Raw genomic sequence first — 13601 nt, 5'->3', positions numbered from 1 at the left:
CCACTTGAGCCACAGCGCCACTTCCAGCCTTTTCTGCTTATGTGATGCTGAGGAATTGAACCCAGGGCCTCAGGCATGCAAGGCAAGCACTCTACCACTGAGCTACCTTCCCAGCCCACAATGCAACTTTCTTACATTAAAAGGTTTGGGCCAGTGGAATACTGTCAAAGTCATATATCATTTGTACAAAGTCACATCATTTGCAGGTTGACCCCCTAAAAATATCCCATAGTCCTTATCCCAATCTGAGTAGCTAGAAATAAAGAGTTCTGAGACAGCAGAGCTAAACTTATGGAAGGGATCTAAGATCCCTTTATGACATGAGTGGCAGGGATCTGGAAAAGCTGTCCAACAGACATGAGCAAAAAATAAACTGCAAGGCATGATGGTATACACATAAATTTCAGCTACTCAGAAAGTAAAGGCAAGAGGACTTGAGAGTGAGAATTTTGAGGCCATCCTGAGAAAAGTTAGTGAGAAACCATGTCAAAACAAAATACAAATGAAAAGGCTGGGAACATGCTCAAATGACAGAGTTTGACTGGTATGTAAGAGGCCCTATCCTGAGTTCAGTCCTCAGTACCACAAAAATAAAAAAGGGGCAAGGGGAAAAGAGAGGAAAGTAGGAACTAGTCTTTCCATTGCTTCTTCAAGGCCAGGGGCTTTGGTTGTTGATATTTTGAATATCTGCCATTTTTGATCCTTCAAGAAAGGTAACTCAGGTGAATTTGCCATCTCCAAGGAAATCATAGCCTGCCTCATGAACTGCAATTTACAAACACTACTACAATGCTTTTGCTCAGTTCTTCTTCCTCTACATGGCAAATAACTCTTGACTTGGAAGTACCAATTCCATCTCAGTCACAGCTGTCAACTGTAAATGTTTGTCTCTGTGTTTGAATAACAGCATTTCCTCTGTGGTCTGATACTTGCTGGTCCTTCTAAGTTTCAAACTTGGAATTTAAGATTTTTGTATGACACCTTTCTATATTAAATATAATAGTTAAGAATAGTAGAAAAAACTTCTTCATGCCTATCTTCTTCTGTTGAGATGGAGTCTTATGATTTTTTTTGGGGGGGGGGGGGCGTTGGTCATAGGGCTTGAACTGTGGGCGTGGGCGCTGTCTCTGAGCTCTAAGCTCAAGGCAACTCTGCCTCTTAAGCCACAGTGCCACTTCTGGTTTTCTAGTCGTTAATTGGAGATAAGAATCTCATGGACTTTCCTACTCGGGCTGGCTCTGAACCATGATCCTCAGATCTCAGCCTCCTAGCCATTGGCACCTGGCTCTTACGGACTTTTCTACAGCCTGGCCTGGAACCACAATCCTATTGTTCTCAAACTCTCATGTAGCTAGGATGACAAACATGCATCACCCCACTCAGCTATAGGTTGAGAAGAGATGTCTTGAGTTTTTCTGGCCAAGCTAAACTTAAATAATAATCCTGTTCTCAGTCTCCCAAACATCGAAAACTATTGCTATGAGCCATCGAAACCCAGCTTACAAATAATTATTTTGCCCAAGAACCTTAGAGGTGAAACAATTCCTTCTCATCTCTCCCTTCTCTCCCTCCCTCCTTTCTTCCAGTATTGACAAGGTTACTAAAATGAATGTTCAAAGCACTGTAGTGAGTACTTTTTAACTTAAAAACCTGAAAACTAAGGAATAGGAATGAAGGACAAAGAGCTTTCCTAAAGCCACTTTGCAAGTTTCTGCCATGAAAATCTTGGATCTCTTGGGTTGGGAAGGTGGCTCAGTAGTAGAGTACTTGCCTTGCATGCCTGAGGCCCTGGGTTCAATTCCTCAGCACCACATAAGAAAAAAAAAAGCCAGAAGTGGCGCTGTGACTCAAGTGGTAGAGCGCTAGCCTTGAGCTAAAGAGCTGAGGGACAGCGCCCAGGCCCAGAGTTCAGGCCCCACGACCAGACCCAAAAAACAAAACAAAACAAAATAAACCCTTAGATCTCTCAAGCCATACAGCATCCTTTTCTTCCTATCAGATTTGAATCATTCTTCCCAACAAACCATTTTTTTCACTATGAATAATCAAACAATCATCACCTGAAATCTCACAGAAACAACCAGTGAGTGAGAATTAGAACGTTACTATTTGAAACTCAACTGTAATGTGAGCCTTGTTTCCATAGTAACAGATGCTCTAATCAACTGGTTAGAATCCTGTAACAGGGATAGGGAAGTGGGGAAGGGAAAGATTCTTACTGTTCTCCAGCAGCTGAATGTTAAGCTTGAAAAGTTCTGTCTCATCTCAGTCTCAATGGATGATAAGTTTTTGCTGCTGGTTGACTTTCTGATGCAAAACATCCTCAGAAATCATTACGATTTGTGTGTATGTATGTGTGTGTGTTTGTGTGCACACGTGCACTAATCCTGGGGGCTTGAACTCAGGGCCTGGGCACTGACCCTGAGCTTTTTGCTCAAGACTAGCACCTACCACTTGAGCCACAGCACCAATTCAGGCTTTCATTATAATTCTTTAACAGGAAAAGAGGAACATCAGGGGCAGGGGAAGAAAGGGGTTGTAATGTGATATTAATGATTAGAATAGTTCATAAAAATATCATAGGATAACATGTCTGTTCATGCCACAGGTTATGTGACTTACAAGAATCATTCTGTGTAATCCTAATAGTTGCTCTACAAAACAAACTATTTCTTTTTCTTCAGGGAAGAAACTGAGCAGCCTAGAGCAATTAACTAACTTGTCCATGGGTCACATATATATAAACCTATAGAAGCTTAGTGTGGTGGCTCAGTACTTTCAGGAGGCTGAGGTAAAAAGACTAAGTTCAAGGCCAGCATGAACTATACAGCAAGTTCAAGGCTAGCCGAAACTACATAGCAATATTGTTACACACACAAACTACAGAGCCAGAATCCAAAGCCAAGCTTTGTGATCCTTAGGTACTGTCAACTCCAAAAGCACCAGCAAAGCAGGTAGACACAGAGCCAGGAGAACTCAATTATATGCAAAGCAAAGGAAGGAAATTACGGAGTAATGATGAAGGTGTATTTCAAAGAGTTTCCAGGAGCCTAGGAGGAGAATTTCAGGTTAGGCAGGAGACGTAGGAGCATTACTGTACAAGATACTCAAAATGTGTGGTTTAAATATCTGCAGAGAGCAAAAACCAAGGAGGAAGGGATTGAGCTGTACAAAGCCAGGCAGAAAATTGGTGCCAAACATCTAAGCCCAATCAAATACTCTTTCTATAGACCTAAAGTTGGGGGAATCTTTGGATTACTGCTCATTATTTAATATTCATTCTGTGACTCAACTAGTACTTAATAAACACTTAATATACATTTGGTATTTTGCTAGTTGCTAAGCATGGAATAAAAATCTCAAGAAAGATCAATCTCAAGAAGTGGTTTCTGGGCAGGGCGCCAGTGGCTCACACCCATAATCCTAGCTACTCAGGAGGCTGAGATCTGAGGATGGCAGTTCAAAGCCAGCCCAGGCAGGAAAGTCCATGAGACTCTTATCTCCAATTAACCACCAGAAAATTGGAAGTGGCACTGTGGCTCAAAGTGGCAGAGCACTAGCCTTGAGCTGAAGAGCTCAGGCCCAGAATTCAAGCCCCATGACCGACAAAAAAAGAAATGGTCTCTGTTTGTTGAGATCTGAAGATCACAGTTCGAAGCCAGTCCAGGCAGGCAAGTCCATGACAGTCTTCTTTTATTTATTTTTATTTTTGGTCAGTCATGGGGCTTGAACTCAGGACCTGAGTGCTGTCCTTGAGTTTTTTCACTCAGGACTAGTACTCTAACACTTTCAGCCACAGCACCACTTTTGGTTTTCTGGTGGTTAATTGCAGATAAGAGTATCAGGGAAGCCGGGGGCCAGTGGCTCACACCTATAATCCTAGCTACTCAGGAGGCTGAGATCTGAGGATCACAGTTCAAAGCAGCTCCAGCTCAGGCAGGTAAGTCCATGAGACTCTTATCTCCAATTAACCACTAGAAAATCGGAAGTGGCGTTGTGGCTCAAGTGGTAGAGTACTCATCTAGAGCTGAAGAGCTAAGGGATAGCACCCAAGCCCAGAGTTCAAGCCCCATGACCAAAAAAAAAAAAAAAAAAAGAAGTTCCATGGACTGGCTTTGAAGTTCAATCCTCAAATCTCAACCTCCTGAGTAGCTAAGATTATAAGAATGAGCCATTGGTGCCTGGCTCTCTGAAACTCTTATCTCCAATAAATTACCAAAGAGCCAGAAGCATATCTTAGCTCAAGTGGTAGAATACTAGCCTTGAGCAAAAGAAACTTAGGGACAGTGCGTAGGCCCTGAATTCAAGCCCCAGGACCTGCACACACACAAGTAGTCTCTGACTTCAGAAACTTATAAACTAGCCGTTATATTGTTTAATCGCAAGGAAGCAGAAATAGTCAAATACCTACAGTAATTACAAACTGTTTTTTAAATACCCAAAGACAACAGAAGACAGGTTTAGAAGGAAGTTCCATTTGCTGATTAATCTCCTTGTCCATAGTGTTTGCTATCTACACCTTTAAGGAAAACTTCAGACATGGGCTTTTAATGTAGATACAGGATCCTAGGGGGAAAAAATTGAAGAACTTCCACTGGTCTATGAACCATTTCCTGAAATTATATGCAAAAAATATTGATTGTAAATATATACTCCCCCCCCCGAATAGGATCTATAGCTTCTATCAAATTTTCAAAGAAAGTTAAGACCCAGAGCTAGGAAGATGCTTGGGCATCCTAAGTAAGGGCATCCTATCAGAGCTCCACTTAAGTGACTACTATAGCTCAGGTAATCACAAACTCCATGGGTGATGATGTGTCCTGAAGTGTTTGTATGCTGATCAGCATTTTCCTTCCCTTCACAACTCTTAAGAGTTTCATGGAGCTTTTATGAAACCCATGAGTATAGGGGTTCTAAACTAGTGTCAGCCAACTCCTTGAAGTTGTATGCAATCAATTATGTATAGCAACACTTTTATGGGGAAGGAGAGTATGGCCCAAACCCTTCACCAGAATATCAACTAAGTCTGTAACACATGCAGAGTAGGTACAAATCCACTCCATGTATGCATTTCCCTGGATCTGGTACATCTATTTTTCAAATTTTTTTACTAGCTGGGGATTAAACCCAGGGCCTTATGAATGCTAGCAAGCGCTCAACCACACAGATATACCTCCAGCCTAGACCTCTATTTTGGTAGTCAGACAAGTCTCAAAATTCTACAGTATATAAGGTGGGTGAGGAAAATCTTCTAAGACTAAAGTCTTCCTTGCCAGACCTTGCAGAAGTGCTTTAGTTGACATCAGCTGATCTATTCTATACTACATCTAAAGCCAGGTATAGTATTACACTCCTTTAGTTTGACAGTAAAATCTTCTCTAAGATAAAAAAAGGAAGAAAGAGAAACAGAGAAAGAGGAGAGAAAGAAAGAGAGAATGAGAGAGAGAGAAAAAGAAGGAAAGAGAGAAAGGGAAGCAAGGAAGGAAGCAAGAAAGGAAGGAAACCATGTATCAGTGGATCATGCCTATAATCTTAACTACTTGGGAGACTGAGATTAATAGGACTGTAGTTTGAGGTCAACCTCAGGAATAGTGTCCAGACCAAGAGTTCAAGCCCCATGACAAAAAAATAAAAAGCTTGCCTCCTAGGTGTGGGGCCTTAATTCAAACTCAGTGGCCCTCCCATACACATACACAAAAAGGAAGGAAACAAGGAAAGAGGCAGAGAGGAAGAGAAAGAAAAGAAAGAAGCCAACTGCATCTAAATCTTTTTTTTTTTTTTGGGGGGGGGTCCGGTCGTGGGGCCTGAACTCTGGGCCTGGGCGCTGTCCCTCAGCTCTTCAGCTCAAGGCTAGTGCTCTACCACTTGAGCCACAGCGCCACTTCCGGCTTTTTTCTTTTTGCTTATGTGGTGCTGAGGAATTGAATCCAGGGCCTCAGGCATGCAAAGCAATTGCTCTACCACTGAGCCACCTTCCCAGCCCCATGCATCTAAATCTTGGTTCAGAAGTCTAAGAGAGTAAAAACAGCTATGTTTTTACCAGTTTGGATTATCTGGGGTTCACAGATGTAATCTCTTAGGCAACTGTGAAATTCCTGAACTTTGAAAGTCTACACGTGTGTCCCTTGAAAGATAGCTTTAGTCAGATGATCAAACCATGAGCCTAAATCTGCTACCTCCTGTGAAAGGTTTAAGAACACCAGAATTAAATAGCTCCCACTGCACTCAAAGTCCCACTAATAGGACTTAAACCTCAAGCAAAACTTTGGCCAAGCACCAAGACTTTCTGCAAGTGAATCACTGACCTTTGTATGGGGTACAATGTTAAGTTCCAGTTTTTGGTCCACCAGGCTGGCTCCTGCCTCTGAAAGATAGCCCTGGTTGAGGACAAGGCAGTCACGGCCAAAGCAGCAGGGACAGCACAACTTCTGCAGCCATTTGGTCCACTTAGGATTAAGATGTCCATATGGCTCTTCATTCTTGGGTTTGAAGACAGCAATGATCTTCTACACAGGTGAAAGAAAAAGAGAATGTGAAAGGTGAGCTGGGGTCTGGGGTACAGCTCAATGGTAGATCACATACTTAGCATTTGTAAGGTCCTAGTTTCAATCTTCAGCACATGCATGTGCACACGCACGCACGCACGCATGCACGCACACGCGCACACACACACACACACACACACACACACACACACACACACAGAGTTAATTACAGTAATCCCAGACCAAGTCAGCAGAAATCTTAAAGGAAATGAGAGGGCACCAGCAGACAATTCCAGTTTACAGTCAGTTAATGACTATTTTCTAGCTTGTAAGACACCAGTTCATTTGTACTTCTAAGAGACCCACTGCTAGGAAAAGATATGACCAAAGAAGATGCTAAGTCTCCTCATTCTTCTTTGCTGTGTTCCTCCTCTTCTCCTCTCTTCCCTATATAAGTACCTACCTCTAACTTTGTGCTTCAAACCAACAAAATAAATGGATTTGTACGTGTCTAGGCAAGATCCATAAGCCAACTTGATGACACATCTTAAGTCACAGGGAACAATCTTACGTCAATATAGAGTTCTGTTTCCCTCCCTCCTGGGCAAGTTATACTGAATACATTGAAGGCTCTGAAATGAGGAATTAACTTATCATGATTTATAATGTTATCTTTTTTTATCCTACAGCACACTTTTTTGTACAGTGTGATAAAAATTTAACACCGTCTAATTCCAGCTTCTAAAGTGTATTCATATACAGTATTACTTTGTATGAATTACGTAAATATTTCAAAAGGCAACTGAAAGAACATTAGTACTATGGAATGAAGTTAAGAAACTCCTTCATTGGTGGGTGAATTTTCTAAATCAGCCCTATTGATCCTATCATCTCTCTCGTGTGTTTATAAGTCTTGAAATAAAAAGTTCAGGAAAGACAAACTAGAAAAGCAATCAAAGACAGAAATCACAGCAGAGGAAAAAATAATCTGCTACCTGGTTTGAATGGAGTTACTTTAAGGAATTCTGAAAGTAAAGGGGACATGAGACACCATCAACAATAAAACATTCTTCTCAAGATTGACAACAACAATCGGCAAGGGTCCTTTGAAATATGAGATGCCTATAAACAGTAGTCCTCCCTCCTGAATGTTCTCATCCACAAGGCCATGGCCCTTCGGGATTGTTTTACATTTATTTCATTCTTTCCAGTTACCACAATGGTATATCAAAGGAAGAAAATATGCTAAACAAGTGATTCATCTCCATACCACATGAGTCTCTACTCCTCCCTCCACTGCCAACTCAAGCTCGTCAGGTTCCTAAGACCTTTTCCTGTGACTATCACTTCCTGAGTGGCAGATCACAGAAGAGAACATACACCCATCTGTCACCATGGGAGACAAGGTCCCATCTTGTAATAGTTGATGAGTCTTGGGGCTAGTTCCTTCAAAAACTCTTGCAAAAATTCAAACTCTCTTCTTCAATCCAAAAAGAATCATTTTTTTCTTAAAGACAAACTTACTTATTTACTGGCAAAAATAAAATGCATATATTCATAAGTCTTCAGAAGTCATTTCATATTCAAAGTGGTTGGCAAGAAGCATCAGTATGCAGTCATCTCTGTCTGCTTGCCTGGAATTCTGCCTCTAAACATCAATCAGCAGCAGCAACAGACTCAAGTAAGAGCATGACTGCTGAGTCTACTCCCAACTCTCCAGCCAGGACAGTGACAACACAGGCAATCTGAAGTATGTCCCAGAGCTTGAGGCATAATGTAGAGCTCAACAGACTGGCTTCCCAGTGCATGGGAAACTACGGCATTTCATCTAACTGTTGGGACTGGAAAAAAATACCAGGGCTAGAGCTTAAATCCACTCAAAGAAAGAAGAAAATGAGGACTGAGACTGTAACCAATCATCACTTATAGACTAATCTCTTTCTTTCATACTCTCAATTTCTTTCTACCACAAGGAAAGCATTTCATTGACTTTTTTTTCTTTTTTCTTTCCTTTTTAGTGGCACTCAGTTTGAACTAAAGGCCTTATGTTTGCTAGGCAAGCACTTGAATTTTTACCACTTGAATATGTCCCCAGGCCCTTATTGACTACTAAAGGCACTAGAAATTATGAGTTTATCCGTCACACAGGGGTTTCACTAAAGAATACTGGTGGGGTTAGGTAAATGAGAAAATGGTGTAGGGAAACAGAAGGGCTTTCAGAGGAATGGAGACACACATACCTTTCAGAGCAGGCCTCAGTTCAATTCAGTTTGGTTAACATTTGCTCAGGACCTAGTTTGTATAACTATGCAGTGGGGCTTCCTAGACATATAACAGTCTCTAAACTGGGCAAGGTGGCTCAAGCCTGTATATCCTAGCTACTTGGGAGGTAAATATGGAGAGAGAAAAATCTGAGGCCAGCCCAAGCAAAAGAGAAGTTTGAGAGCCTCTTTTTCAACTAACGGCTAGATACAGTGGCACACTTATCCTCCCAGTAACAGAGAAAGCAAAATGGCTGGACACACTGGTATGTGCCTGTCATCCCTAGCAACACAGGACAACTTAAGTAGAGGGAATTGAAGCCCAGGCTAGCCAAGGCGTAAAAAGTAGAACTCTACCTTGAAAATAACCAATGGATAAAGGGTCTGGAGGCGTGGCTCAATTGGTATGGTGCTTACCTAGCAAGCACATTTGAGTTCAAATCCCAGTACTGCCAAAAAATGAAAACAAAACCAGTAACAACAGCCTCTGGCCTAATTATGGTCATTTCACATAATCAACTGTTACTCAATCACCAAGGATATTCTCCTCATTCACAGAGAACAAATTCTAAGACACCCACCGGTATTCAGTTGTGAAAGAAAATGCCACATTTTTTTCTCACCATCCTCTCTTTGTTAATAAACTGTCCATTTCTTTAGTACTTCTAGGAGAAAGTTTCATTTTGTGCCAACATTTTAAAGACAACTTTCCTTAACACCCATTTATTAATCTCTCCTTAACAACAGGGATAAAGTAAAATTGCTCAGGTAGTAGCAGTCCATGCATTTAGAGAAAGAAACAGAACTGCACTAGAAAGTAAAAACAGTGGCTGATATCTAGGACCCACAATCAATTATTGGAACCTGGAACCTAAGAGTTTCCTATAGCTAACCAGTGGGGACAAGGGAGGCATTCCCAAGGATGAAAAAAAAAAAAGGCCCTTAAGCTGAACAGTGTCCCATACCAGAAGCCCCAGCTACCTGGGAGGCTGAAGCAATAAGATCAAGTCTCAAATCCCAAGTCCCAAGACGGAGGGAGGAAGGGAGAGGGGAGGGGAAAGATGGGGGAAGAAAGGAAGCCTGACACTGGCGGCTTACACCTATAATCCTAGCTACTCAGGAGGACTGCAGTTCAAAGCCAGCCCTGGTAAGAAAGTCTGTGAGCCTCATCTCCAATTAACCACCAGAAAATCAGAAGTGGAGCTGTGGTTCGAAGTGGTAGAGGAGTAGCCTTGACCAAAAATGCTCAGGGACAGTGCCCAGGCCCTGATGGGACAAAAAAAAGACAATTCAGGCACATCATTCATGATTACACAGTGTAATACACCTACAATAAGTCTTTTTTTTTTTTGGTCAGTCATGGGGCTTGAACTCTGGGCCTAGGCACTGACTAAGCTCTTCAGGTCAAGGCTTGCGCTCTACCACTTGAGCCACAGCACCACTTCTGGCTTTTTATGCTTATGTGGTGCTGAGGAATAGAACCCAGGGCCTCATGCATGCAAGGCAAGCACTCTACCACTGAGCCACCTTCCCAGCCCCTAATAAATCTTTTTTAAAGTCTAATAGGAAAGCAGATGATTCTCAGGATTCCCTTAAATTTTGGCCGGACAGAGTAGTTCATGATTATAATTCCAACTACTTGGAAGCAGACATCAGGAATTTGAGGTTCAAGGCCAGCTCCAGTGGATTCAGAAACCCCACTCAATCAATAAGCCAGGTGTAGTGGTCTACTCCTGAAATCCAAGCTATATAGAAGGCAGCAGTAAGAGGACCAAGATGGGAGGATTAAGGTATGGCTGGGGTGTAGCTCAAATGATAAAACTTGCCTAAGCAAGCAAAGGGCCCCGAGTTTAAACCATAGACACTCTCTTTCTCTCTCTCTCTCTCTCTCTCTCTCTCTCTCTCTCTCTCTCTCTCTCTCTCTCTCTCTCTCTCTCTCTCTCTCTCTCTCTCTTTTGGGGTTGGTCATGAGGCTTGAACTCTGGGCCTGGGCGCTGTCCCTAAGCTCTTCAGCTCAAGGCGAGCACTATACCACTTGAGCCACAGCACTACTTCCAGCACTATTTCCAGTTTTCTGGTGGTTTATTGGAGATAAGAGTCTCATGGACGGGGCTGGGAAGGTAGCTCAGCGGTAGAGTGCATGCCTTGCAAGCATGAGGCCCTGGGTTCGATTCCTCAGCACCACATAAACAGAAAAAGCCGGAAGTGGTGCTGTGGCTCCAGTGGTAGAGCACTAGCCTTGAGCTGAAGAGCTGAGGGACAGCGCCCAGGCCCAGAGTTCAGGCCCCATGACCGGCAAAAAAAAAAAAAAAAAAAAAAGAGTCTCATGGACTTTCCTGCTTGGGCTGCCTTTGAATCATGATCCTCTGATCTCAGCATCCTGAGTAGCTAGATTTACAGGCATGAGCCACCTGTGCCTGGCCACAGATTCCCTTCAATTCTTAAAAATTATTAAGAATCCCCAAAAGCTTTAGGTAGATAAAAATTGTTATTTTAGCTGGGAAGGTGGCTCAATGGTAGAGTACTTGCCTTGCATACATGAGGCCCTGGGTTCGATTCCTCAGCACCACATACACAGAAAAAAGCCAGAAGTGGCGCTATGGCTCAAGTGGTAGAGCGCTAGCCTTGAGCTGAAGAACTGAGGGACAGTACCCAGGCCCAGAATTCAAGCCCCACGACTGAAAAAAAAAAAAAAAAACAACAACCCAAAAACTGTTATTTTAAATTAAACCTGAAATGTTAAAATGATTTAATTCACTTAATAAAAATAAACCTCCTCCTACATATTAACATAAATTACACATTCTTATGAAAAATAATTTTCAACAGCCTTCTAGTAGGAAGACTGTCATTGGTTTACTGTTTGCAAATCTCTGTAATGTCTCACTTAATAGAAGACACCTGTACTCTCACAACTTCCTCAGTATTCAATCCATTTCGATTACACATCATGTGATCTCTGGACAGCTCCACAAGAATGAAAGCTCCACAAGAAATGAAAGTGAGAGAAGCAAATAAAATTTTACAATTATTATGAGAAAAACTTACCTGTGAACCCCCAAAAGAAACTCCTGGGGACCCTGGTCCATTCTGTAAGAACTGTATTAGAGGCTAGAGGGAAACTGGTCCTTAACTTAGCTATTTAGGCAGAGAAGGCTTAATTACCTGTCAGCTTTTTCAAAAGCAAAAAATAGGATACTCCAAATATAAAACCCTGAAAGAAGATGGGAGTCCAAAACAGAACGTAGAGAAAGGGGTTTAGTCCATATTTAATTTCCCATCCCAGTGCAACAGACTCAACCTGCCTAATCCATTAAAACTTGTGGCTTAGGCTGGGAATGTGCAGTGCTTGCCTAGCATGCATCAAAGCCCTGGGTTTGATTCCTCAGTACCACATAAACAAAAAAAGCCAAAAGCAGCACTGTGCTCAAGTAGTAGAGTGGTAGCCCTGAGCAAAAGAAGCTCAGGGACAGTGCCTAGACCCTGAGTCCAAGCCCAGGACTTGCAAAAAAAAAAAAAACTTGTGGTTTGGCACGATCAGAGAGACAAACTGCATGCTCTCCTGATATGCGGATGCCAGACTTAAAACAGATTACACAGAACTCTAGATATCCACATACCCAGAAGAAGATATTCTTAGGAGAGAATCACAAAGGTGCAACACCCAAGCAAATATGCAAATAAAATAATTACATACTGAAACAGTCTCAAAAGGTACTGAAATAAAGGATTGTTGTCTTAATTTGTTTTCTCTTTTTCCTTTTTTTTTGATGACTGTATTCTTTACCTTATGCATGGTGTATACATGTGCACATCTGCAGGAGAGTGGGGGGAGGATACAGAATCAGAAGAAAAATGGAGAAAAAGTGCAGTAATAGAGCATACTGGCTGTACTGGTCATTGATGAAAGTAAACTATGCAACTCACGGGTGGAAAGGGGAAGGAGGGAATGGGAGAGAATGAGGGAACAGATGACACTATACCAAAGGAAATGTATTTGATACCTGATGTATGTAAAGGTAAACACACTGAAAAAAAAGTCTCATGCACTTTCCTGCCTGGGCTGGCTTTGAACCTCAATCCTCAGATCTCAGCCTCCTGAATAACTAGGATTACAGGCATGAGCCACTGGCCCCTGGCAAATGTAGGTCTTAAGATTTTAAGACCTACATTTTATAGGATTTTTAAACTTAACTGTTTCAACATTTTAGTACAATAATTTAACTCCTTGACCTTATTATGGCTATCAGTATTCCTCTAAACCAAGTGAAGGATGTAACAATTTCTTGAAGGGAACTTGTGGCTGGAAGAAGTACATTCAATATGGGAATCTTTGAAAGATGATAAAGACGTCATTTTCATGACAAACTGTTGGTGGATAAAGTGTATTTAAACCGGGCACCGGTGGTTCACGCCTGTAATCCTAGCTACTCAGGAGGCTGAGATCTGAGGATCACAGTTCAAAGCCAGCCCTGGCAGGAAACTCCGTGAGACTCTAATCCCCAATAAACCAATAGAAAACCGGAAGTGGCGGTGTGGCTCAAGCGGTAGAGTGCTCGCCTTGAGTTGAAGAACGCAGGGACGCACCCAAACCCAGAGTTCAAGCCCCACGACCAACCAAAATATATATATATATATATTTAAAAGTTTGAAAATCATAATCTGACACTTAGGGGCAACATCTTTACAGATATGGTCACTGGCATGGCATTTTTATGTAAGTACCAATTAGCATTAGCTAATGAATTGCTATTGACAATAATCATAAAAGCATTCTCTCAAAATTATACTATTTTGGGGCTAGGAATGTGGCTTAGTGGTAGAGTGCTTGCCTAGAATGCATGAAGCCCTAGGT

The 13601-nt window shown here is 42.0% G+C and overlaps 1 protein-coding gene across 1 annotated transcript in view; it reads right to left on the bottom strand.

The window, feature by feature from the left end:
- Positions 1 to 13601, bottom strand: part of LOC138826193 (phosphatidylinositol 4-kinase type 2-alpha) — a 36369-nt gene that overhangs the window by 15325 nt on the left and 7443 nt on the right. The window contains exon 2 of the mRNA XM_070021350.1: positions 6306 to 6506. Within this exon, the coding sequence (XP_069877451.1) occupies positions 6306 to 6506 (201 nt within the window). The remainder of the gene's footprint in view (positions 1 to 6305; positions 6507 to 13601) is intronic.

The sequence above is a fragment of the Dipodomys merriami genome, unplaced genomic scaffold (genome assembly GCF_024711535.1).
Source record: "Dipodomys merriami isolate MVZ:Mamm:240054 unplaced genomic scaffold, mDipMer1.0.p SCAF_14, whole genome shotgun sequence".
Classification (NCBI taxonomy): domain Eukaryota; kingdom Metazoa; phylum Chordata; class Mammalia; order Rodentia; family Heteromyidae; genus Dipodomys; species Dipodomys merriami.
The sequence above is the reverse complement of the archived record's forward strand: the minus strand, read 5'-3'. Positions and strand labels throughout refer to the sequence as shown.